General features: G+C 47.3%; 1 protein-coding gene across 2 annotated transcripts in view; it reads left to right on the plus strand.

Moving 5' to 3' along the window:
• THAP4 (THAP domain containing 4) overlaps window positions 1-26,829 on the plus strand; it is a 452,859-nt gene that overhangs the window by 292,005 nt on the left and 134,025 nt on the right. For both annotated transcript variants that reach the window (XM_086944008.1, XM_086944007.1), the window contains one exon: window positions 23,650-23,753. In XM_086944008.1, the coding sequence (XP_086800134.1) occupies window positions 23,650-23,753 (104 nt within the window). The remainder of the gene's footprint in view (window positions 1-23,649; window positions 23,754-26,829) is intronic.

Genomic DNA, 26,829 nt, shown 5'->3' on the forward strand with positions numbered 1-26,829 from the left:
GTGAAAACCATTCTAGAACGCCGAAAATCGCCGACGCCTTGATCTGGGAACCGCCACCCGCTCCTGCAGCCTCCCTGTGTCCCAGGAGGGATTGACCGCCTGAGTCCAGCGTAAACACCTTGCAGCACCCGCTTCGCGGGTGCCGCTGCGCGGCGCTCAGGCGTGGGGTCGAGGCAGCAGGTCCACACCCAGCATCCAGCACCCGGGAAGAAACAAAGAACAGCGCAAGGTAACTGGGGGCGCGTGAGGCAGGGACTCCATAGACCAGGAGTCCCCGCGCTGCACAGGTGTGCACGGCCGCGCCCCCAGCAAGCCACGCCCCCGGCCGTCCAAGCTCTGTTAAAGAGCGAAGCTTTACAGAGTGCAGTGGGACTTACTTACTTACTGGTGAAAACCCTTCCAGAACGCCAAAAATCGCCGACGCCTTGATCTGGGAACCGCCACCCGCTCCTGCAGCCTCCCTGTGTCCCAGGAGGGATTGACCGCCTGAGTCCAGCGTAAACACCTTGCAGCACCCGCTTCGCGGGTGCCGCTGCCCGGCGCTCAGGCGTGGGGTCGAGGCAGCAGGTCCACACCCAGCATCCAGCACCCGGGAAGAAACAAAGAACAGCGCAAGGTAACTGTGGGCGCGTGAGGCAGGGACTCCATAGACCAGGAGTCCCCGCGCTGCACAGGTGTGCACGGCTGCGCCCCCAGCAAGCCACGCCCCCGGCCGCAACACCCTCTACAAATATAGTACGCCAGCGCTCAGCGGGACGCGAGCGGGACGCCGAGCGAAGCCCGAGCAAAGGGCGGGCCCTCTGTGGCCCTCAGGGGCCAGAAGAGGCCGGGCTGGGCCAGCCCACCAAAATCGCCCTCTACAAAATTATCGCTAACAGTTACACCGCAACTAGCCTGACCACCGGCCACCCCCATCGAGACAACCTACACCTTTCAGTTATCCTCCGACACAGTACCCCTGGTAATGAGGAAAACTATTAAGAAGACCAGGATGCCCACCCTAAGATCGAGCACAAAAACCAAATCGGATCATCCACCTCCGTTACCGACCCTCACTGCCATCGACAAAATGCTCAAACAGACTATAGGGGCGGTTTCCGACGCCATAGCCAACACCGAGAGAAGAATGTCCTTACCACCTTTAACCATCATCCAAGAAACTCAGGAATCACTGATTAATCTATCAGAAGCCTCCGAAGACTTGGCAGAGGAGATCGACGCTAGCCGGCCCCTAACCCCACCATCTTTTGCTGACCTTCCTTGTGCCCAGGCGCCCGCTGAAACCAGCAGGGATAGACCTGGCGCACAATCAAGCATTCAAACAAACACCTATGCAAAAGATGTACCCCCTGCGGAGAAATTGCCGCACAGGGAAGGCCACAAACAAGGGAGGAAAAAAGGTCACGGAAAATCTAGTAATCACAATCTGATCACGCCTATAAATCCATCTACACCTGGAATACCATGCTGGATAACCAACATGGTGGCGGATCTCAAACTTGACCTGGAGCACTCCATTACGGTGCTGCTTAAACCCCTCATAGCAAAAATAGATAGATTGACATCACTGGTTAACAATAAGGGAATTAGCCCGAAAATCCATCCTGTACAGGAACGGGACTCGACAAAACCAAAGGATTCCACACTAATAAGTTTACCAAAAGATAAGGTCTCTGTAGCAACCAATGGGGGGGCCAAGCTCAATTATACCAGTGTCACGCAGAAAGGAGCTAAGGAAAAACTAAAGGTCGTTTCTACCCCGCAAGCAGGCAAAAATAAAAATCAAACACCCACTGGCAACAATAAACTTCCACCCGGATCCTCGCAAACGCTAGAAGAAAATAAGGCCCTAACCCCTAAGGCGGACCCTAAGCCCTCCAGGATTCCCACCGCGACAACCACCAACGAAAAGAAAACTGCAACACGCTTCAGGACAATTAATCTCCCGCCTGAGGCATTGCCCTTTGTAGTCGTCCTAACAGGAGTTCCTCCTCTAAAGGAGGGCCAACGGGAATCACAAATCGAACTTAAAAACAAGTGCGCACAATGGCTGCAAATACACAGACCCCTGCCCCCTAACATCTATGGGGAAATCCTCTCAGTGAGAAGGGGCGAGTGGATCGGCAAAGGTACAAAGACCATTGCAGGGGATATTATTACGGTGAACTTCAGAGACATGGCGGCTGTTAATTTCATCTGCAACGCCCCCCCGAGTTACACTCGATCACAAATTCACCCGGTTCATCTATCCTACTTCTACCCCTTTGCACTTCAAAGGCCCAGGCAGAATATTGGTCCTAACAGAACACCGCACTTGGGTTTCCAATATGGCCCACCTCAACCTCAATGGCAAAGGCCAAATCCTCTATTCCCAACTTATGACTCCTCTATAACGCAGTACGCCCATTGGAACAGGTTCAGTACACTTGAAGGGGTGGACTGACAGAGATTGGGCCGTTCATCTCCAAAAACCAAACATGGGAAGGAGCCACATCTTCCATCAACAGGGATAAAAGTAGGAGTAGACCAGGGCCAAACCGACTTTTTGGGACCTGTGCATATTATAGGAGGCAGCAGCACACCGCTGAATACCATCAGGGGAAAAGGGGAGGGGACAAATCCCGCAACAGATAACCCCCCTTCTACTCTCAGAGGAATTGCCAGCCCTGACAGGCCGCAATTAAGCCGGGCCGCCGTATCCGCAACGGGTAAACAAGTAAAGCCTTTGCTAGGCGAGGGAAAAAGCACACCCAAGGTCATGACCCATGATAATTTACTAATAGCCACCTGGAACATCGCAGGGTTAGCGGCCAAGTTTGCATCTCAGGACTGGCTCAGCTACATAAGCAAATTCCATATCTTATGCCTGCAAGAGACCTGGGCCACTGAACCGCACGCCTATAGCCTGGAAGGCTATAAAAGCTTCTCTGTCCCTGCAAAAAAAACTACTTCGGGGAGAGCAAGTGGGGGGCTCGCGGTCTATGTCAATTTAGATATTAAGGGCACTTGGTCTAACACCAAATGGGCCACACATAACCTACAAGTACTAAGGTTTACTTCACCAAGTTTAACATTCCTGCTAATGAACTGGTACAACGCACCGGCTATAACGGAGAAGGGCATAGCCGTAAATGAATTAGAAAACTGTTTGAATTCTTTATCCAAGACACCAAACCCCACGAGTTTAATACTAATGGGAGATTTTAACTGTCATCTTTGTGAGAAACTAATACCCTTCAACAATGACTGGTCAAGATGCACTATCACGAAAGGCCCACACTTCACCCATTCAACTGAGGGCTGGGACTTAGAAAGACTAATGAAAAGGCACAACCTAATACAAACTTTAGACCTTGTTATCTTAAACGAGAAAGGAGAACTAACCCCAACATTCAAAGGAAGAGGTTGTCACTCTTACATCGACTTTGCACTAGTCTCTCCCAACCTAAAAAGAAGCATCAGTACAATTGTCATTGAGGCCAGCAGCTTCAGTGATCACAACCCGGTGATCATTAAAATGGAAGGTTTTGTTTTTTCACTCCAAAAGAGACCCGTTATCACGGAAAGAGCAGTGGACCAGGGCAGAAGAATCAAATGGGCCAAAATTGATGGGGACAGTTTCTATAAAAGACTATTACTCGAAGCCTCAGCAGCAATCGATAAATGCCTTGACCCCTGCGTTACCGGAGTTGAGGTGGTGAAGGCATTCGAAGAAATCGCGCAGGTGGTGAACAGGTCCCTACTGACCACAGGAGCCAAAAATAAAATGCCCCTAAACCCCCGTTGGTTTGACTCAAATTGTACAAAGGCGCTGAAAAACCTGAAGGATAGTCTCCATGCCCAACCAAGGGACAAAACGAGGGTGGCAAGGAACAGAGCCGAATACAAAAAAGCTTTGAAGGCACGAAAGCAAAGCATGCAAAACCAGGCTTGGGAAGACCTAAGGGACGCCGCAGAAAGAAAAGACTCTATTGCCTTCTGGAAAGTGATCAATGCCCCCTGTTTCCAGGACCAAGGGGCCCCAAAAATCATGAACACCATTCTGCCGGAGCAATGGCAGAAACACTTCCAGAGCCTATATAACCATTCAAACCAGGCACTCCAGGAGGAGTCAGCGGAGGCCCATCAGCCCGTTAAGCTTAATTTCACCCTGAAAGAGGTCGAACTAGGAATAACGGGGCTCAGCAAAAATAAAGCGCCGGGCCCGGACGGAATTCCACCAGACCTATTCCTAAGTAGACCTGAACTATGGGCTCCGTTACTTACGAGGGTGCTAAATGAGGCAGTGGAGGCAGGCCTCCCCCAGTCCTGGTCAACGGCGACCATAGTCCCCATCTATAAAAAAGGCAACCGTGATGACCCCCAATGTTACCGACCCATTTCTCTCATCGACGTGACAGCCAAGGTCCTGGGGCGAGTCATCTTATCGAGATTGCAAGACTGGGCAGAGGAGCAACATATCCTCTCCGAAATCCAATATGGCTTCAGGAAAGGCAGATCTACCACCGACCAATGCCTAAATCTATACCTCCTGATTGCAAAATACACCATCGCCGGGAGGGGGTCAATACACATGGGGTTTATGGACCTCTCAGCGGCCTTCGATCGCGTAAACAGGAGAAAGCTCTGGGCCATGCTAAAAGAACTAGGAGCAGACCAGTCACTAGTCGACACCTTGCAAAACCTCCACCGGAACACCTCTGCAAGCGTAAGGTACAGCCAGGAAGGCAAAAAGACCGATTCCTTCACCTGCAATAGTGGAGTAAGGCAGGGGTGAATCCTTGCGCCCTTCCTTTTCTCTATTTATATTAATGCACTGGAAAAGGACCTCCTTAAACTCAAAGTAGACTCACCCCAAATCGGTCATCGAGCAGTGCCCGTACTACTCTACGCCGATGACGCGGTTTTGCTCTCTAGAACACCCCTGGGACTGCAAAAACTAATTGACGGGTTTGTCAAATTCATGGACAAACTGGACCTGGCAACAAACCTGGAAAAGTCCTATATTATGTCATCTGGGAAACCCACAAAAGGATCTTTTACCTACAACATCGGGTCACATAAAATAGACCAGGTCAAGTCCTTTACGTACTTGGGGGTGTTATTCGATCACGACTTATCGTTTAAACCCCTGATTGAAAAGCACTCTACAAAGCTGGCAGCTGCAGTAGGAGCAATCATGGGGTATGGGCAAAGACTAGGGAAATGGTCCCCGGAACAAATTCTGACCTTATACAGATCCATCTGCTGTGCGAAAGTAAGTTACGGGGCAGAAGTGTGGGGTTTTCTTGGCAAAAAAGCACAGCCACTTCAGACTGAAGAAAACAAATTCCTAAGAAGAATATTAAAAGTCCCACAGAGTGTCTCGGCCCACATTATACATGAAGAGGTAGGAGAATCCTTTCTAGAGTACAAAATCAAATCCAAACCTCTCCTGGCATGGGTGAAAGTATGGACCAACCCGGAGGCGGCCCTCACTAGACAAATCATTGAGGACTGCCTCAAAAGAGACAAAGGCCATGCAATCCCTTGGCTGAAATTCGTCAAGAAGTCGCTAACAGAGATAGGCTGCTCCAAATATTTCTTATCCCCCGACTCTCTAACCCCGGAGAGCAAGACCTTGGTTAAAAAACTTTTTCTCACACAGCTGAAGTCATTAAGGGCAGAAAAAGAGAAGCACAAACCCACCAATCTCGCCTACAATGAACTCACTGTGAAGCAAGGTATGGAACCCTATCTGAGGGTCATGTACAACGCGCAGGATCGTTACCTCATGACCCGTTTCAGAATTAACATGCTACACCACATCCTTGCAGTGCCATCTGGGTTCACCCACACAGTGGAGGAGAAGGGTACCTGCGGCTGCGATCTTAGATCTCCGCAGGATACCCTCCACTTTGTTTTACTGTGCCCATTTTACACAATGCCAAGACGCAAGTTTTTGGTGGGAATCCTGAAGGAGCTAAAATTTAAACACGCAAAACTGGAGCTGAGATTCCTACAGGAAGCGGAGGACGCTTATACCCTGTTTTGCACGATAAACTTTATTCGAATTGCAACAAGACTGAGGAATACCAGAGACATTGGCCCCTAACGTGATTTGAACATTTAAACTCTTTTAAATCCCCTGGCCCATTCCTTGAGTACAGAAAATCTTAACATTTATACCTTTTAAAAACTGTATATTACTTGCTGTGTTTTTACTTGTGCATGTATATTGTATTCTTGCTTTTATGGTGTCTTTTTAAGAACCGAATAAAGATTATAAATTGAAAATTGATTGTCAAAAGGACCCATTGAATTTTACACCTATTACACGAATAGATAATCTGTCAGAAATATTTCAGCATATGTTTCTGAATTGTATTGCGGAATAGATTCCATCCAATAAGGTTTTCTCACCATTGCCAAGTGGGTTTCCAGATGGGGTGGTATTACATTAAATCACGTTTTGACAGTATGCCTGTGATCGGTTATGGTCTGCTTTGGTCCTGTGGATTTGCTTACATTGTAAAATGGCTGCTCAGAAAGCATTTTGGAACAGTTCATTGTGGTCCTAAAGGATAAATGACTATGGTATTCCCTGTGAAGCAGGGAGTCGGGCAGGGCTATCCACATTATTTTATGTATTAATAGTATGATATGCCTGCTTAAGGACTGGATCAGTGATGCACATTTACTGGAACGCCATAAGATTCAAAATTATTTTGTCTGCAGATGATACATTACCAGTTTCTCCTACACTCACTGGAATGTAAAATCTGTTAGAAAGTTTTCAAACTTAATGTAATACGCAAGGATTAGTGACCAATAAAGCAACAATAAAATGTATGGCTTCTAATGCCAACAAGAAACGTCATAGTAAACTGACTGAATTATGAAAAACTGGAGAGTGTTTCTAAGTTTAACTGTGTGGGTGTAAAATTTTGTGGCAAAAGGAAATGGGATAGCCAAGTGTGTAATATAAATAATATCCTTGAACAGAGATCTAGGGACATTATTGGTTTCGAAGGTAGAGCTAAATTTACAGCAAGTGCAGCCTGTAAAGCCCAAGCATTAACAGCATCCTGTTTTGACAGTGAGATTTGGGAGTTCTGTAATGGAGTGAAAACATTTTAAAATATTTGGTCTCCGCCAAAATATTGTGGCCATTACCATCACTTGTGAACTAAGAGTACACCCCATTGAGGTTATGTTAGGTTATACTTAGAACCCTAATTGTATTGGGCCCACCTATGAAATTATATTTAGGTAGTTTGCTGAGAAGCATTATGCAGTGTCCTTTACATTCTAGGGAGTAGCGTACTGGGGTGAGAGATGAAGATTCAAACTCTCGTTGTCGGCTCAGATTGTATAAGGAACAAACTAGAGGGAATTAAGCTCAGTACTGCCCAACTTGTAAAAGCTGATGTGTTGAGCTGGGGAAAGCACAATAGTATCACCTCACTACATCTGGGTATACTGACTGAGGATCATGTTGTCCTGTCTGTGATATGTGTCTGGATTTTATGGAGGCACAGTCCGCCAAGAAGCTCTCCTTGCCATTTTATATTGTTACAGTACCACTAGCTAGTCAAATAAATCACTGGTGGCTAAACTAAAAAAAGTTTATTTGGGTATTGCAGGTTTTGTTGAAATCAGATAGCCTGAAGTACATTTTCCATTCGTCTGTTCCTTATATACAAAATGTAGGAACCAGTATTTGATTCCTTAGCTGAAGAAGTTAGGGGTTAGTCGCTATATGGTAGATATCCGTTTGTGTAAATCTGTCGCTCAGGGAATATTTGCTATATCTATATTTGTTTTTAAATGTGTCTAAATTTACATTTGTTGTCTTGATATTATTGATGCGTAGAAACATTGTTTATATTAATATTTAGCTGTATTGATTATATTGTGAAATAAGCAAAATTTGACTTTGACCATTCTCCTGTACCACCAAATGTGACCTCGTCACAGAGGGAACTGGTACAATAACAAGATAAAATTAAATATTGAAGTGCCCAGACCCCAACCCACCATTGGGACAAATGTAGTTTTTTTTTTTTTTAATTTTTGGAAAACCTTTATTTTCAAATCAGTGCACACAGCTATTTAGCCTTACATCCCGGAGGCTAGGCAGCATATTATCGGTCAATCGGCTGGTGTACAGTAAGCATATTATCAAATCGTACAAGGTTTTTTTTAAAATTTTGAAAAATAACTAAGAGGAAAAAGGGAACCAAGAGGAGACTAAAAAAAAAAGCACCAAACTAGTGCTAGGAAACAAGGCAATTAAACATATGTGTAACAGAGCCCGATCATACCCCAGTCACCTCGCTCATGATCATATGTACACGCCTCCAGTAGGAGGCGACCACCCGGCACTCCCAGATAATATGCATGAAGGTGGCCAGTGCACCACAGCCACGCCTGCAGAGGCCGTCCACTGAATGACCCATGTGTATCAGCCTGGGACCCGTCACGTACACTCTATGGAGAATCTTTAATTGAACCAGCCGCAACCTGGCCGGGATCGCCACCTCCTTGGGGGAGGACACTGCATATTGGCAGTCTTCATCATCCAGCTCAATCCCATCACGCACCCACTGGTCTCTCACCCCAAGGAGGAGGTCCGTACGGATATTGATGAGTTTTTTGTATTTTAAGGAAATGGCACTGTCCGGCATATGGCCGTCCAGCACCCTTTCCTCCAACGGGGAAGACTCAGGAATCTTCTCGCCCTCCGGCATCACTGCCAGAAGGGCATGACGCAGTTGGGCGTACCGGAAAAATTCTGTTCCACCCAACTGGAACTCTGTCTGTAAAAGAGCAAAGGACTTTATCTCCCCTTTCACAATCATATCTTCCATCTTGGATATGCCTATCATGTCCCACCTGTCGAATCCCTTTGTGTGCCATAATTTGCCCAGTATTTCAGATTCAAAGAGAGGGGTTGCCATCGTAAGCCTACCCTTCCACACCTGTGACTTTGTGATTGCCCGCCATAGATGTACAACTATCTTCGTCGGCCCCGGCATCCTACCATCCAGAGATCTCGAGTATAGCGCTCTATAATACTTCCCGTCGTCCAGGAGCCACCGATCCATGGCATAACCTGGGCTTACTACTGGACCGTAGAGGCCGTGATTAAGGGCCGCTAGCTGAGAAGCCCAATAATATCTCCGGATGTCAGGCAACGCTATGCCTCCGTCATACCATGGGAGCGTAAGCTTCGTAATAGGGATGCGTGGCCTGCCATCCCAGAGAAGGGCCTGCTGCAAACCCTCGACATCCCTAAAGTAACTGGATGGGACCGGATCCTGGGTATTCTGAAGAGCATACAGGAATCTGGGCAGGGACATCATTTTAAACAGTGCCGCACGCCCGGGCAGGGAAAGCGGGAGCTTCCGCCATCCCTCTACGTCACGCCGGAGACGTGCGAGAGGGGGGAGCAAGTTATTCGTGTAGCGTACCTTGGGATCCGTTGAAATATAGATCCCCAATTATTTGAATCCCTGCCGCGCGACCTGTATGTTGCAGTCCCTTGGAAGCCGAGGTGTCCCACCTCTCAGCACGTATAGGTGTGACTTCGACCAATTAATAATCAGGCCAGAGTGCCGACCAAAAAGAAGTAGCACCTCACACACCACAATGAGTGACTTACAAAGAGAGGTGAGATATAGCAAGATGTCGTCTGCATACAGCGACACACGGTCCTCGAATCCAGGGGACCACCGTATCCCGTTTATATCCGGGTGGAGTCGCAGCCACGCCGCCAGTGGTTTAAGCGCCAATGCAAACAACAGGGGCGACAGGGGGCAACCCTGCCTGGTGCCTCTGCGGAGAGCAAAGGACGCAGATACACGACCATTAACTGTTACGTTGGCAAGCGGGCTAGCGTACAGGAGCTTGACCCATCCTATGAATTCCGGACCAAATCCGAACTTCGCCAACACTGCCCATAGATAGTTCCACTTGAGGGAGTCAAACGCCATCGTAGCATCCAAAGACGTCAAGACGGCAGGCTCCCTGAGCGTGTGGACCCTCGCGAGGGCCCCATGTAGTCTCCTGAGGTTAAGGGCAGTGTTGCGGTGTGGAATAAAGCCCAACTGGTCCGGGTGAACCAAGTCGCTAATCGCTCCAACCAAACGGTTGGCAAGCAGTTTAGCCAGAATCTTGGGTTCAGCATTCAACAGAGAGATGGAACGATACGATCAACACAGGTCTCTGGGCTTCCCTTCCTTATGAATGACCACGATGGTGGCCAGTCTCTGGTCCAAGGGAAGCATGCCCGTCTCCCGCGCCTCCAGGAACATGTTCCGCAGGGTCGGGGAGATGACATCAGGCTTAATCTTGTAAAGCTCCACTGGTATACCATTGGGACCGGGCGCTTTGCCAGATCTCAGGGAACGTATTGCGAGGGCAATCTCATCGGCGGAAATATCCCTATCCATGTCGTCCCGCTCTGTTTCCGACAGGCACGGGAGCTCCGCTTCTGCCAAGAGCTCCCCAGAGTCAGTCTCAGACATGTCGGAGACCGAGGTGTAAACGGTCTCGAAATAGTCTGCAAATGCCATGACAATGGCACTAGGGTCGGTGACAGTCACGCCGTCCTCCCCCAGCACCTCCGGGACCACACGGCTGGCTCTCTCTTTTTTATCCAACCAAGCGATGAGTTTGCTCGCCTTGTCCCCGACATCATAGATCCTACCCTGTTGCTCTCTACCCATGACCTTGGCAGCATCAGTAACAGTAGCTTGATACTCTGACTGTTTAAGTGAGAGAACATGGAGTAGGTCCGGTGTCGGGTCGACTTCCAATTGGGAGTCCAGATCTTCAATTTCAGATTCAATCCGCACCACATCCGCGTCCCTGCGTCTCCGTACCTCAGCTATAAGGGAGAACGCCTCACCCCTCAAGACCGTCTTAAAGGCCTCCCATAGGGATATAGCCATTGTAACTGACCCCGTGTTTTCAGAGAAATAAAGCTCAATAGCCTTAGCCATGAGTCCACGAGTCTTGGGGTTGCGGAAGTACCACAGATTAACTGATACCACCCTCTCGTTAGCCACGATGTCGAAGTCAAAGGACACCCAGACCGGAGAATGGTCTGAGATGCCCCTCGCCATTAGTCGGGCCTCAGAGACTGCCGACGCGTGGGCCGCTAGAGCCAGAACATAATCGATTCTGGAGAGGCTTCCGTGTGCCCCTGAGTGGAATGAGTATTGACTCTGGGTAGGGTGCATGAGCCGCCAGCAGTCAATAAGTCCCATAGTGTCCAGGAAGTCGGGAAGCCAGGATTGCGAACCTCGGGGATCTCTGGATGGATGTCTGTCTAGGGTCCCCGAACAAACTGCGTTGAAATCCCCTCCTATAATAAGCAGACCCTCAGGAAGACCTAAAATGGCGCCCCCAATGTCCTGAAACGTGTTGTTTTGCAACCCAGGGGGAACATAAACCGAAACCAGAACCAGGGACCGCCCCTCCCATCTCCCCGAGACGGCGACGTAACGCCCCCTCTCATCGGCAACACTAGAGTCAATCTCAAATGGGAGAGACACGCGCACCATGATCCCCGCCCCCGGGATCCCGAAGAGAACCCCGAGTGCGCCACCATCTTGAAACCCTTCCTGTTAAGCGCTTGGCACGTGTTCCCCACCAAGTGTGTCTCTTGTAGCAAAATAACGTTGGGCATACATCTTTTAAACAGTTGCAAAACCACACCTCTCTTTATGCGATCCCCCAGCCCATTGACATTCCAACACAATACTTTTAGGTTCCTACCCCCCATCGTCGAATTGTGGGCCTTCGCCAGTCCCGGCAGGCATCGTAGTTACAGAACCATAAGAATTACAGTTTTTACATTGCCTTGGAGAAGAGAAAGGGAAAAAAGGAAAAAACATACAACCAACAACATAACCACCCCCCACCCTGCACCCCTGCATCAGACTAAGTAGCCCCCCCAACCAGCAGTGTGCCTGTCGCCCCAGAAAACTACGCTACAGAAAGACCCTAGAGGAGAATGGAGATCACCCAGGCCCCCCCGCCACCCTCCATAACCAAGTAAAGGATATTCATTATAAAGTGCAGGAATGTGATACCGGTTGTCACCAGCAGTCCCATTGTCCGACTATGTTCCGAAGATAGACTTTACTCCTGTTGCTCAGGGCCTCCCGAGGCGCCCTCCGATTGTTCCTCGCGTTCATCATGTCTCTGCGGCAAAGTGTCCAAACCACTCGCTCACCACTTCAGGCAAATCAAAGAATATGGCACGGCCATCATGTTCAATGCGAAGTTTCGCGGGGAACATCAAGTACTTCATCCCCAGTTCTCTTAGTTGCCTCTTCACCCCGTGAAGCTTTGTCGCCGCCGCTGTACCGACTGAGTAAAGTCCGGATAAAAGTTTATGTCCGCATTTTGGAACTTAAGCGGCCCATCTCTCCTTGATGCCTGCAGGATAGCATCCCGATCCCTGAAGTTAAACAGCCGTGCTATAATGGGCCTCGGCGGGGCACCCACTTTCGGGCGTCCCCCTTGCAGCCTATGAGCTCGCTCCACTGAGAAGAAACGGCTGAGGCCCACAGGGGCCAGATGAGTTTGTATCAGGTCTTCCACGAAGAGATCGGTGGCCGAGTCCTCTGCCCCTTCTGGTACGCCGATGATTCGGACGTTCTGTCGCCTGGCACGTCCTTCAAAATCATCCAGCCGTCTCGCGAAAAGATCGTTGGCCGATCTCAAGTCTCGGACCTCTGTTTGTAGGTCCGATACATCAGTTGTGAGGCTCGGGGTTTAAATATCCAACGATTTGACCCTATCGTTGGTCTTGCCCAGATCGGCTCTAATCAAGTTGACCTCAATCGCCATGGTGTCGACTTTATGCGTCAGAACCTCATGTTGTTTATGCATCTCCGTTTTGATGCCCGCAATGGCGCCCATGACGTCCCGGAGTGTCGGGTCCGACGTGTCTGGCGACTCGTCCCGATTTGAGTCCTTAGACCAGGCAGCTGCACCCGGCGAGTTCTTCTGCTGGGCATAGCGATCCATATTGTTCGATTGGGAAAACTCCCACGGACCTTCGCCTTGTCCGACTCGCCTCTGCCCGCCATGGTGGTTTTGGGGACCAGCACAATGGATCACACACCGGGGCCTCACCGGCTCTTCGATGCGACTATTGGGCGCCGCGAACACCAGTTGCTGATCCGCAACGTCCCACTCCGCAACTCCGCGTGCTTCGTTGGGCAAGCGGAATAGTCACTCTCACACCACACCGCTTCCGTGCGACAGTGTCGCCGTCGTCAACCACCGCACGGGTAGTAGCACGTCCCTGGCACGAATCTTCTACACGGTGTAACTCCACCTAGGAGTGTCGGATTTTGAATCGGACAACGAGTCCCGCCTCAACAACCGTTCACCCACAATATTCCACTATCGTGGATCAGGATTCTCATCAGGATTTATGTGGAGGATCGGAGGGTCTCCGGAGCTCCGAGCTTACGCGGCCATCTTGCTTGCCCGCGAAGCTCCTCCCTCACAAATTTAGTTTTTGAACGTCTGCAAGCCTCCCCACTGCCTAAACCAAACCCTCTCAATTGTTCGAAATATATTACAAAAAGCATTGGTGATACTCTTATGACTTCATTCCTGAGTGCATATTAAAGAAGTCATCCCCTAACCCATAGACACATTTTAGACCCCTAGCCAATGTGTTATACATATCAGAGATAATTACAACTCTGTACTTGTACACCTCCAGTCAATACCTTGACTACAACAGCCTTCCTGACTCCGGCATTGAGCCTTGTGCCTGTGTGGTAAACATCATTTAGGGGATTGTGGGTGTCTGGCCAGTTCCAGTGAGGCCTGTGACTCAAAAGCATGTCCTCTGGCAGGTTGCCCATGGAGGATCTTTCTTCCCAGCAACAGTGCAGGGGACTGCACCCGAACCTGTCCACTCTACTCCAATGCTTGGAGATTGAGCGACGACAGTTTAGGGTTTTTGATCTCCCTCCTGATGTATGTGATGTCATTCTGGCAGCCAGGCGTTCTTTTACCAAAATCATTTACACCTGCCAATTGGTGCACGTTTGTGGCATGGTATATTTCTAAATCAGTTGATCCTCTGTCTGCACCCTTGTCTGAGGTTCTCCTTTTCACTGTACCCCTTTGCCATGCAAACTTTGCTTTGGGCACAGTGAAAGGGTATCTGTCTGTCATTTCCGGCTTCTGTGTTTAAGTTACCTGTATTGACTGGATTCCTTAAAGGTTTGCTGCAAATGTGTCCTCCCACGTCCTTCATTATGATCCAATGAGACTTTATTTAGTTCTCACCTTCCTCGTCTGTTCCCCTTTTGAGCAGTTGCTGAGCTGCCCGCTACGGATCTTAACTATCAAAACTGTCTTCCATGTGTCAATAACATGTGCCAGGAGGGTTAGTGAATTGCAGGAGCTTTCAGGTACTCCTCCATACACTTCATTCTTCCCAGAAAAGCTGGTTCTTGGAACAAACGCGTCCTTTTTGTCAAAGGTGGTCACACCTTTTCATGTCGGGCAGAGCATCACCCTGCCTACTTTTTCTTCCCTCTCCTTATTCTTTCAAAAAAATTGAGCGACTCCACCGCCTGGTTCCAAAAAGAGCGTTATCGTTCTATAGTGATCTAACCAAAGAATTCCGGATGGATGATCAACTCTTTCCTCGATTTGCAGGAAAAAAGAAAAATGATCATCCTCTGTATTAAAACCTGCTACACAATGGCAAGGAAACAGCCCCCTGAGGGATTAAATGTTTACTCCACCTGAGCTACAGCTGCAACCACTACGCTCGCTAAAGGAGTCCCAGTCTTGGACATCTGTCAGGCAGCTACATGGGCCTCTCTGCACATGTCTGCCAATACTACTACCTCAACAGTCTGGTCTGGTGGGATGGGGATTTTTCCCCTTCAATCCTTTAGGACCTCTTAGTTTAAAACAGTCTGCAGACCCACCTCCACAGACAGATTTCTTTGGTATCTATAATAGCGTAAGGATCTGAAAGAAACACGTTAGTTAAAGATTCCTTAGCTTAGAATTACCCCAAACGTCAGACTGGATCCGGAAAGTTTTTTCCTCAACAGTACCTCTGCGCGTCGGAAGGTGGCGTTGGTTGGCTCTGCATCAGTCGCCGGCGACGAGGTCGCCAGGATGATGTCGCAGCAGCTACTTAAATGCTGCCCTTGCACGCTGACGTCAGTTCTTTCTTTCTTCAGCGCCAGCCAACGCAGATCAGGGAAGAGCGGTACATCAGTCATTTTTTGACTACGTTTTTCTTGACTTTTTTCGATGTCTTGTTTCGAGTCTCTGACTCTGAACAGGTGCACGAGGGATGCTCGGTTTCAAGGCCTGTGGTTCCTGCAACCGATTGATGTTTGTGACGGATCCGCACCGCGTGTGCCTCTTTTTCCTGGAGCGCCACCACAACCCCAAGTAGTGCTCCGACTGTCCGTTGTTGACACCGAAGGCTTTGAGGGAGCGGTCCCGAAAGCTACTTGAACGCCGGTAGTCTGCTCTGCGCTGGTCGAGGTCCCATTCGAGAGGGAGGTCGAGGGGGAGGTCGAGGGACCGGTCGCAGAGGCACCACCATTCTGGTTTGAAATCATTGAAGTCTTCACAGTTGGGATCGGGTGAGTCGAAACATAAGAAGAAGTCGAAGAAGCATTGTCGGTCTGTGACTTCTACTTGTCAGTCGACCGATCCGACGAGGCAGGCGGGTAGTGCTACTCCCACGTCTCCGCACGCCAAGCCCGAAGGGTCGACACCCGAGCGTCCCTCTCTTTCCGGGACCCGGAGCGACCCCGCCCAGCTTTGTATGTTCTATGAAGCGATGCATGCAATCTTTTGGCGACAAAGCAGACATCGCGCTTTAAGGACTGACGGGCTACGGCCAAGTTCTTGGGCCTCTCCTCCCGTCCGGCGCAGTCTGCTTTTCACCCCTTTCGTGGCTACGGAAATAAACCTATATTTATTTATTAGCCAGTCTTTGTATTGAAAGATGGCAATCAAACCCAACAAGTTTCATCAAGTGCCTTGGTCACATGCAAATATATATGATAATGGGTGTGTGTGTATATATATTCACAGAAAAAAATGGTCACTGGGACGTTCTAGTTAGGCTCACACTTCACTCATACAAAACCAGTGAAATTCAGCAGTTATAGTTAGCTGAGCGAACTACAACTCACGCCCGCCGCAGTGCACCGTTTATGACCTCATATATTACATCACTTATTACATGGTCCGTGACATCACTAATGACATCTCAAATAAATCACTTATGGCATCATCCAGCGAGTGTGTTTTCTAAACGTTTGAATGTTAAACAAATACCAAGGTACTGCAAAAGTTAAAATAGTATATTTTGTGTTATACTGAGTGATAATATTTCTAACATTTATTATGTGAGTGACTGTGTGTATCTGTTTGTGAGTGGCTCTGTGAGTGACTGTATGATGTATATGTAGGTGTGTGTGTAGCTGTATGGGTGAGTGAGTGGCTGTGTGAGTGACTATATTGATGAGAACAGTATCAGTGGCTGTATGAGTGAGTGGGTGTCTGAATGGCTGTGCAAGGAGCTGTATGGGTGAGTGACTGGCTGTTTGAGAGGGTATTTAGTTAGTTGTGTTGGTGTGTGAGTGGCTGTATTGTAGAGTAATTGTGAATGGATGTATGGATGAGTAAGCAGATGTGTGAGTGCTTGTAAGAATATGTGAATGGGTATGTAAGTGGTTATGTAGGCATGTGAGTGCTTGTATGGGTGAGTGAGTGGCTGTGTTTATAATTCTAATCTTTTTAATGAAAAATACAAAAACAGTGCGATTATCAAATACACTGACCTCTCAGGAGTTCACTCATTTGTGCATACCTATCAAGTACCGCACAGTGTGGTTTGTGGCCAACTGCCGCACCGGTGGGGGTGGGGTGAGTGGGGGAGGGGGGCGGGGCTAGAGAAAGCAAAACCTGTGACCATGAGGTTGAACACAGGCATCTGTAGCGGACACCTTCGTCCACTGAGCCACCAGACCCGGCATACACACACATCTCTCTCTCTCTCTCTCTCTCTCTCTCTCTCTCTCTCTCTCTCTCTCTCTCTCTCTCTCTCTCTCTCTCCCTCCCTCCCTCCCTCCCTCCCTCTGTCTGTCTCCCTCTGTCTGTCTGTCTCCCTCTGTCTGTCTGTCTCCCTCTGTCTGTCTGTCTCCCTCTGTCTGTCTCCCTCCCTCTGTCTCCCTCCCTCTGTCTCCCTCCCTCTGTCTCCCTCCCTCTGTCTCCCTCCCTCTGTCTCCCTCCCTCTGTCTCCCTCCCTCTGTCTCCCTCACTCTGTCTGTCTCCCTCACTCTGTCTGTCTCCCTCACTCTGTCTGTCTCCCTCCCTCTGTCTGTCTCCCTCTGTCTGTCTCCCTCCCTCTGTCTGTCTCCCTCCCTCTGTCTGTCTCCCTCTGTCTGTCTCCCTCCCTCTGTCTGTCTCCCTCCCTCTGTCTGTCTCCCTCCCTCTGTCTCCCTCCCTCTGTCTGTCTCCCTCTGTCTGTCTCCCTCTGTCTGTCTCCCTCTGTCTGTCTCCCTCTGTCTGTCTCCCTCCCTCTGTCTGTCTCCCTCTGTCTGTCTCCCTCTGTCTGTCTCCCTCTGTCTGTCTCCCTCTGTCTGTCTCCCTCCCTCTGTCTGTCTCCCTCTGTCTCCCTCCCTCTGTCTGTCTCCCTCTGTCTCCCTCCCTCTATCTGTCTCCCTCTGTCTCCCTCCCTCCCTCTGTCTCCCTCCCTCCCTCTGCCTCCCTCCCTCCCTCTGTCTCCCTCCCTCCCTCTGTCTCCCTCCCTCCCTCTGTCTCCCTCCCTCCCTCTGTCTCCCTCCCTCCCTCTGTCTCCCTCCCTCTGTCTGTCTCCATCTGTCTGTCTCCATCTGTCTCCCTCCCTCCCTCTGTCTGTCTGTCTCCCTCTGTCTGTCTCCCTGTCTCCCTCCCTCTGCCTCCCTCCCTCCCTCTGTCTCCCTCCCTCTGTCTCCCTCTCTCTGCCTCCCTCCCTCCCGCTGTCTCCCTCCCTCTGTCTCCCTCTCTCTGCCTCCCTCCCTCCCGCTGTCTCCCTCTCTCTGCCTCCCTCCCTCCGCCTCCCTCCCTCCCTCTGCCTCCCTCCCTCTGCCTCCCTCCTTCCTTCTGCCTCCCTCCTTCCCTCTGTCTCCCTCCTTCCCTCTGTCTCCCTCCTTCCCTCTGTCTCCCTCCTCTGTCTCCCTCCTTCCCTCTGTCTCCCTCCCCCCCTCTGTTTCCCTCCCGCTACCCAGGCTGATTTTGTCCCCAGGGACTCCATCCCCGGGGTCCGGCCATGTTCCCCTGGGTGCCCTTGAGCCTACCCTGAGCACTCAGTGTGGTACGGGACCACTGGGGGAGGACTCAGGGGCCAGAGGTCCCAGCGGGGCCTCGCCTCCTTCAGGATCAGGCATTGGTATTGCACCCAGGGAAGTGCTGAAAGCACAGCACCCTGTGTGCATGAATAAAAGGGTAATCTCTTTCCCTGCCCGCATGTATGTGGCAGAGAAAGAGATGAAATCTCTGCTTTCAGCGGGTGGGAGCGCTTTGCCAGCTCCCGCCCGCTGGACCCAGAGTGTATGCCCCGGGGGCGGGCACCCATTGACAAAGCAGGAGCCAGCCTTACCCCAGGGCCATAATTTGGCTCCAGGTGGGGGGCCTGTGGCGCCCTACATTTTTTGTATTTGTCCTTGTCAGGGAGGTGATTGTCCCTGGAGCTAGGGTTCTGCACCGACCCCCTTTTAGTGTTAATTGTAGCCCCGGGGAGGTGGTGTTTCCAGGGTCCTGGGGGTGTCTGCTCCAACGCATTAAATTTAACATAAGCCCCATGGATGTGGTGGTCCCCACGGCTCAGGGGTTCCATGCAGCCCCCCTCTATTTATTTTATTTATAGCCCTGGGGAGGTGGTGGTCCCTTGGGATCCATGAGGCCCCCCCGCATTTAAATAAGCATTAGCCTGGGGGAGGTGGTGGTCCCCGGGTCATAAACATGCCCAAAGAGGGGAGTCACGTGTGCCCCCTCCTTTCATTTAATAAAGGAGGCATGCACAGGAGACTGTGCTTGTTTTTTTTTCATCTTTTCAATGAATGTGTCACAATTTTGTTGCAAAAAATAAAAAAGTTTTTTTGACTTCGGGGTGTCGCTCTGGTACCTCAAGACCAGAGCTAAGGGGTCAGGGTATTCCTACCCTTCCCCATTTTTTCACTCTTTTTTTGGGGTCTTGGCTGAAGCTGAGTCTCAAGATGGCTGCCAACACTTCCTGTTTGAAGTGTTGGCAGCCAATCAGAGCTCTGCAGATCTCTGCTTGCGCTTGTTCTTATTTGCGAAGGCTTCGCGATCATAGATGTACAACTTGGATTTCTTTTAATTTCTCACAAACTACTGGAAATATTTACACCAAAGAAAGCGTAATCTGAGTAACCAAATCTACCTTTCTGCCACATTAGGTGTAATTCCTTTCAGCGGTTCAGGCTGTAGTCGTGTTCAAAGCTCCTATATGAATTAACATGGGAAACACACTTTTTTTGACCCCCCTCCTTTTTTTTTTTTTAAGCAGCCCCCCTTGACAGGTCAACCCGCAACTTTCTATGCCCAACTAGAATAATCAATAAACACAAAATTACCTAAACCAATATTGATTTCAAAATATTAACTTGAGGGTCAAACACAAGTTCCTTTGGTTTGAACCGGTACTTTTATTTATACCTTTTAAGTTTTTATTCTTTTTTTATTCTTTATCACATTTCTGTATGAAAAGGAAAAGCTGTACATTCCATATAACACTTACAACAATATATGACAATATTTACAAACACTTATTTACATTCCACATAATTGCTAAAGAAAAATAGACATCATACATCCTACATACAACACTTTATACAAACAAACAGTGTATATTTGTGCCTTTAAATTTAAATGATTAAATCTATAACCAAAATGAAGGACAAAGTCAAAAATGGAGCAAAGCCACCAAAAGGTGATCAATTTCAAAATTAGCAAAACTTAATTTGCACTATCAATAGCGTTACTCGCTCCTTCAGTTGTGCCGACGCGTTTCAAATCCAGGAAACCCAGTTCCCGGATTCTCATCAGGGCTTTGTCACTTTTCTGAATAAATGGGGCAACCGGAACCTTTTCGATTGGGATCTAGGCTCGAGATGCAGTGTTCTCAATCCATATTATGGGAAAGGAGATTCATTTTATTCAATTGGAATTTTAGTTCCCTCTATTTATGCGATTGAGGTCACTATTTCAAAGAGGTCGCCCCAATCTTTATTTCTGGTCGGGAATCTTATACAATGCTCTGTCGGGCTGACAATGTTCACTTTTGTGCTGAGCCTCTCAAATAAATTCTTCTTCGTTCATGCAGAAACTTCCGTGAATGAAGCTGGTCGCAATTATAATCAGATTCCTGAAACGTAGCCCTGCTCGCTATAACATCCAGACGATTCCTTCCTCGCCGACTCCAAAGGCAGCAAACCTTCTCTCAACCCCAAACTCTTTGAAAATCAGACAAATCAGCAAAGCTACCTCATTTGGGCAGCTTACTGTGGTACGGGAGGTGCCTTTTACTTGCGGGGTGCTTGCGGGGACATTAACAATCCTTTTAATACTTTTTGCATGTGAATGGCGGCGGCGACCCACTTGGGTTCTACTAAACCACCAGTCCCAGAAAGCTTTGCTTCAGGTGTTACACCTGTGTATAATTACTGTGGGTATTCACTGGTGCTTGCAGCTTGCCGTTATGTCACATGGTCTGCCACTTAAGAGGGCGTTGGCCCGAAACGCGTATGGCAGGAAAAGGACTTTGTTCGCGCCTCGCGCCCTTGCGTAGGCATTAATTCCTACCTGTAAGGGCATGCCACCTAGGGGCAACAATTTCATATATATATATATATATATATATATATATATATATATATATATATATATATATATCGAACTTCCTGCTTATAGAAATTCCATATGTGAAACAAACATTTCTTTAAATGCCAAAGTATTGAAACTAGAGTTGGTCTTAGTGCTACTAGAGATGATTTGGTTTAATTTGTGTATTACAAATAATCAAGTGACTTCAGAATTATTCTATTTAATCCAGTTTGAGTGCCAAGGAAAGTAAAAATTGTATCCAGTTGTCAGCCTGTTTTTTTTTATTCTACAAGGTTCAGTTGATTTTAGAATGGCAGTAACACTGAAAATAAACGAAAAGAGCAACTTGCCTGGACGACATGGCGTCGTCGCTGCGACGGGACAGCACTGTGCTGACCTCGCCAAACCTACCCTCATCTCCGCTTGCGCTTCATGGTGATACAGCGCTTCCTCCTGCCAACCGGACAGAGGTGTCCGCTCCTGCATTTACTGATGCCCGAGATTGTCCGCCTGCTGCCTCTATCTGGGATACCTTGTTTCTCCTTCCACCGGAGAGTGCAACATTGTTGAAATATTCATCGCAAGTGCCTTGGGACGTGTCTAAGACGTTATCGACCTCATCACCTGCCCCTGGGTTGTGCCCTCTGGCTTTGTATTCGAAGAACTCGAACGCTATGCAGGCTCCTGGGGAACTCACTACTACAGTTGATGGAGTTACTGTTGGCCCCCGACGGCCATTTTGTGTTCCTGCGACACTCTCCTTCTCTCTGCGGCCATATTGTCTCACCGCTTCGCTGTGGCTCTGCCTGGTGGGATTCCGACGTTCGGGGCAGGGTTGATGACTCTTCCATTATTGGCACGGACTGTCTGCCTGGTTGTGACCCCGGACTGAAACACTTGTTGATGTATTGATTTTATAATCAGTGTGATTTCCACCTATTTCATACTGTACTTCCTGTTGTGCGCGCTGGCCTCTCCCTTCACTACAAGTCGCAAGTATTGTGTACTATCCTCCTTTTTGGTTCCTCTTAATGGGGCGACTGTTGTTTTGTGGGCGGGTGGCTAAGGGACAGAAGTTGCGATTGAAGGCTGCTGACCCTGTATTGACTAGCCGGGGGGGATCCGGACCGGAACGCTAATATGACGTAGGGTCTGTAGATGGCTGGGAGTCCGGGAGTTCTGGTATTGTAAGGGCTCCTCCCCGCTTCCTTCTTCTTGGGAGTGGTAGAACGGCTCGTTCTTTTCTTTCTCCCTATATTCAAGAGTTTAAATATTTCGTTTCCTGTTCCTTTCTCTTCTCCTTTGCTGCATTTTTCTTGCTTTATCTCACCTTTCTCTTCCACCTCTTTCTTCTCTCGCTATATTTCGGGTTTATGGGGCGACAGACACTCTGCTAGGGGGGGGGTAGGCCATAGCCTCTGCATGTGTGTAGGGTGGGGGGTTACATTTTATTTGTTGTTAGTTTCTATGGGACCTGTTTTTTCCTTTTTTATGTTTTCTCTTTCTTGGCCCGTGTTCAGGCATATTGGGTTAAGGGTGGCGGAGTAGATATGAGTAGGTAGTTGGGATTGCTACCCTGTAACGTGAATATTGTGTGGCCATCCTGCCCGGTGGGGACTGCTTGTTGAGACGTTGATTGTGCGAAGCGTAGCTCCTGTTATGTCCCACCTGCATGGTCCTTGCTTTACTTTATCATTTTATGAATACGGAACAATACGGCCTGAATTTCCTAGTTGCGCAAAAAAAAACTTGAAAACTTAACCTTAATTACTCCTGTGCCATGGTCTTACGGCAATTTCCAGTCTGATTCCTGATTAATAGCCGATCTGCAGTAGTATTACTATGTCACCGTATTGCTTGCTTTGGTGCTACATGAGAGTCCGTGGCCGGCCGGAAGGTTGTGGGCCCGTATTTGTACTGTACTTCGTGCACAATAAAGGTTTTCAAAAAAAAAAAAAAAGAAAAGAGCAACTTGCACATTTACTATATTTTAACTGCTGTTTAAAAGTAGAACATTGATTCTGACACAGGAAAAAAAGAAACATTGCAGAGTGCTGTATTTCTTTGTATCTGTTAAAGAAGATTTTGTATCAAGGCTTGGCTGTATTTCACTGTATTAGTGGAAGAAGATGTGTGTATCAATTTGAAGAATGAACACAATGAAGATGAATTTTGTGAACATGCAAAGAAAGAATGTGAACAATAAATATGTTCACTGAACTTTGTCAGAGATTTGTATTAGTCTCACTACATGGTTAAAAGTAGAACATGTTGCTGTTTGATAGACTGTGAGTAGCAATTGTGAGCTTTTCTTTTGCCATTTACTACTCGTCTATTTAAGGTAAATAAGAGATGGGTAGTTATCCCTCCAAAATAGTTGATAAAATGAGGTCCCCGGTGAATTTGATTGGCTGGCTGGGAATTCTGTCTGGCTGCAAGGGTCTTCCAAAAGCACATGCACCCTATTTCTATTACTGAACGCTTTGATGGCTTCCTAAGAAGACGCCCATCGTCCTGCTCATGTATCTTCCACCTTTGAAGTCCCTATCTGCTGTTTTCATAAAAGACTGATATTTCTATTTCACAGTGCTTCATTCCATGTTTGGGCAGTGTTAGGAGATCGAAGAGCAGTCATGCGCCATACAGATAATCAAGATATGCGCCTGCAAGCACTGCTTTCTGCATGCACTGACCTGGTCATGTATAGCTATTGTGGCACACAAAATGCCTTAGTAATCCCTTTCTTTTTCACTATAGGCATTGTTGAAGTGGAGGAGGGGGAGTTGAATGGGCAGGAGGTGACTATTGCTTCTCACTCCATCGCCAGGATGTCTTTCGCCAAGGAGCCTCATGTTGAGCAGGTAAGAGCACAATTCTGGAGGGCATTAGAATGTCCTCCCCACCCCAAATGCAATCTCCCATTGACTCGCTGACCATTCAGGGGCAGGCTGCATGAGGGAGACCCATTACACCACATCCCGAGCATGTATACAGTTAAGTGGGGGGCCAAAGACTCTGCTCCATTGATCATTGTGTTATATGTATTCAAGTCTGACATATGCCCCCCTGTTAGGGAGAATATATCAGATTAGTATAATGTATTCTTTAATAAACTTTTCGATTGCAGGATTAGCAAGATTGAGTTTAGTCGAAAGCAGTGACGATTACTACAGATGGAGATTTGTTAAAACTGTATAGAAGTCCAGCCAGGAAGAAAATGCATACATGGCTTGAACATTTTGCACAAATTGTCATTCTCAGTTGTCCCAGTTTCTGCTCAGTGGGAAATGGTGGTGCTACTGACCACAATGAGCCATACCAAAAACTCGAATTTGGAAATTATTTATTGTATAGAAAAGTTACATAAAATAGAAATTCACAAACTTGGTGACATAATAAATGCATAAAATTGATACAAGTGGACCAAGATTTCTAAAACAAGAATCAGTGACTTCAAGGTTTTGACGGTAATAGGTGAGATCGAAGAATGTCATGAATTTACCAATAAATCTGTAATTATTCATTGAGAAATAATACAAAGACTTCACAATGGTTCTGATACTTTAACAAATGCCTCTCAAAAAGTTTCTTCTTATATCTAAGAAAGATAGAAATTCTTATTCGAGTCCTACTAATATCCACGGTTTGCAGCTGTTTGACAGTGTGCACTGAGATTTCCGAGCACCCTCAAGTTGAAAATTGGAATAGAAAGCAAATGAAATCTCAGGTATTTCCTTTTGCAGGAAGGCTCAAGAAAATAATTGAAATCTGCTTTTATTAGGCTGGGCTCCTTTAATGAAGTTCTGTTTTGGTTAAGTTATTTAACTAAAAGCCCTCTGATGGGATTTTCCTTGGCCAATGAGAAGTCACAAACAAAGTTTACACTTGCGTCCGCCTGAAGGGCGGGTAAAGCGGGATCAAAAGCTCAAGGCGAATTTTGCTATAAGGAGTAAATGAGCGTATATTCAAGAACGGCCTATCCTAAGTTGTAAGTACGTTGGTTTTTGATTCCTCTGGGGCATTTTCATAATTTGACACTTCCGCAGTTGGAAACTTTGGTGGGACACTGTATCACTGTAATGTTCATTTAATTTTTATTTAAAAAAAAAAAGATTGGGCTAACAATTGTATCTATATCCTCTCATAAGATTTGAGGTGTTTATTCTGTTGGATCAAGAGAGAATGCTACACTTTTCTGGTGTGCTTCATGCTCTTGCTGTATTTGTAGTAATTGGTTGTTTGTGTGATGTGGTATGATTGATTCGGGTTTCTGCTTTGTCAGTTCATTGTGTGTGTTGTGCTGTGAGGTATAATTTGTCTAAATAAATGATTATTTCCATATTCAGATAACAGCTTGGTTGAATATTATGAGCATGTAGGCGGTCTCCAGGTCAAGTGAATATCATGCACATACTCTTACTAGCGGAGGACTTTATACTGTAAATATCCGAGGGATGAGGCCCCTTAGTTGTCATACCTAAGTCGGCACTATAACAGCCTATGTGGGAATGTTCACGCTCTAGCATTTGGTTTTGCAGTTCCAGTGTTCGAACTATTGAAGATTGTCGTTCTCTCCTCCCCCGTACCCCCCCCCCCCCCCCCCTATTTTTGTGTCTCCAGGAAGAGGTAGTATGACAGCGTAATTTATCTGGAAAGCAAAAGCAAAGTACAGTCAGTACAAAGTCATGGTGATCTAAAGAAGCAAACTTGTATTTGCTTCAGCCCGGGGGAGGAAACATACAGATTGCAACCTGTCAAATTTTTCGTCCTCAAGTTCAGATGCCCCTTATATAGGTTTTAACTCACATTGTCTTGCATTATAATTGTTTACTCATTATCAACTTACTGCTGCGAAGTTAAATCATCAAAGGAAAGATAGTTATATTTCAACGGAAAAATATGTCTGTTAGCAAACTAACTTTACATTGTTGACATTCAGGTCTCCTATCTCCGTCCCAAGGTTTTGGGCTGAAGCAAACAACCTTCCATATGGTAACTCGAAAAACAATGGGGCTGCACAACTTATAGAGTCCAAAAGACAGAACATGTATGAAAAAGTCTCTTCTTTATTAAGTCAAATCGTTTCAATTTAAAAACAGTTGAGTCAGAAATCAGCCAACACGTTTCGCTCCCACACTGAGAGCTTCCTCAGGGCTGAAACTAAAGATAAACATACAAATATATAAATAGTGAGTATAAGAACAACATGTATAGTGTGCAGACATAAATACAAATACACAGAAAAACAGCACAAGAACATAAAAAAAACCCTAACCTATACAAAGAATTATCAAAGTACATTCAAGTGGTGTCTTAAGTAAGGCGAAGCATTAGCTAAAGAGACATGAAAAGCACATAGCTCACCCATCTATGATCATCAATTACGAGAATAAATTAAGAACCCATGTAGTTTAGATTCGTAGTACATTAAGCATGTGTTATTTCACCTTTAAAGAATAAAAGTGACTTTTCTCAGATCTCTGAAAACCTTCCAAGACTTTAAAAGAAAAGAGGGAGAAAAGATTTAAACTCTCTAGAAGGAGAGCAGATCAAGAGAGATGATGAAATGGACAGAGGAGGTAAATGATCAGATTGAGCCCTAATGAAGCAGAAATATAAGGAAAAAACAAACGTCCATACTAAGAGAAGAATTTTTACACAAAGAAAATGTATGCATGACAAGATCATCTTAATCCACCTAGGGTGAGGGCACAAATCCTTAAGACCAGTTGGCCCAAATTTTCAAGAGAAATACATCCCAGCTTACCATAAGTAAGGGCTTTAGTCAGTCTGTTACAACGAAGAAAGAGTACAAGTGAAGATAGTGCAAGCGCAATCAAAGGCAGCGAGATAGAAGATGCTGGAGCCTGGTGTAATCCCGAAGGTCCTATGAGATGTATCAAGTGAAAAGAAAAATAACGTCAGTATCAACTGACA

Source organism: Lissotriton vulgaris, chromosome 11 (assembly GCF_964263255.1).
Source record: "Lissotriton vulgaris chromosome 11, aLisVul1.2, whole genome shotgun sequence".
In the NCBI taxonomy this organism is placed as follows: Eukaryota; Metazoa; Chordata; class Amphibia; order Caudata; family Salamandridae; genus Lissotriton; species Lissotriton vulgaris.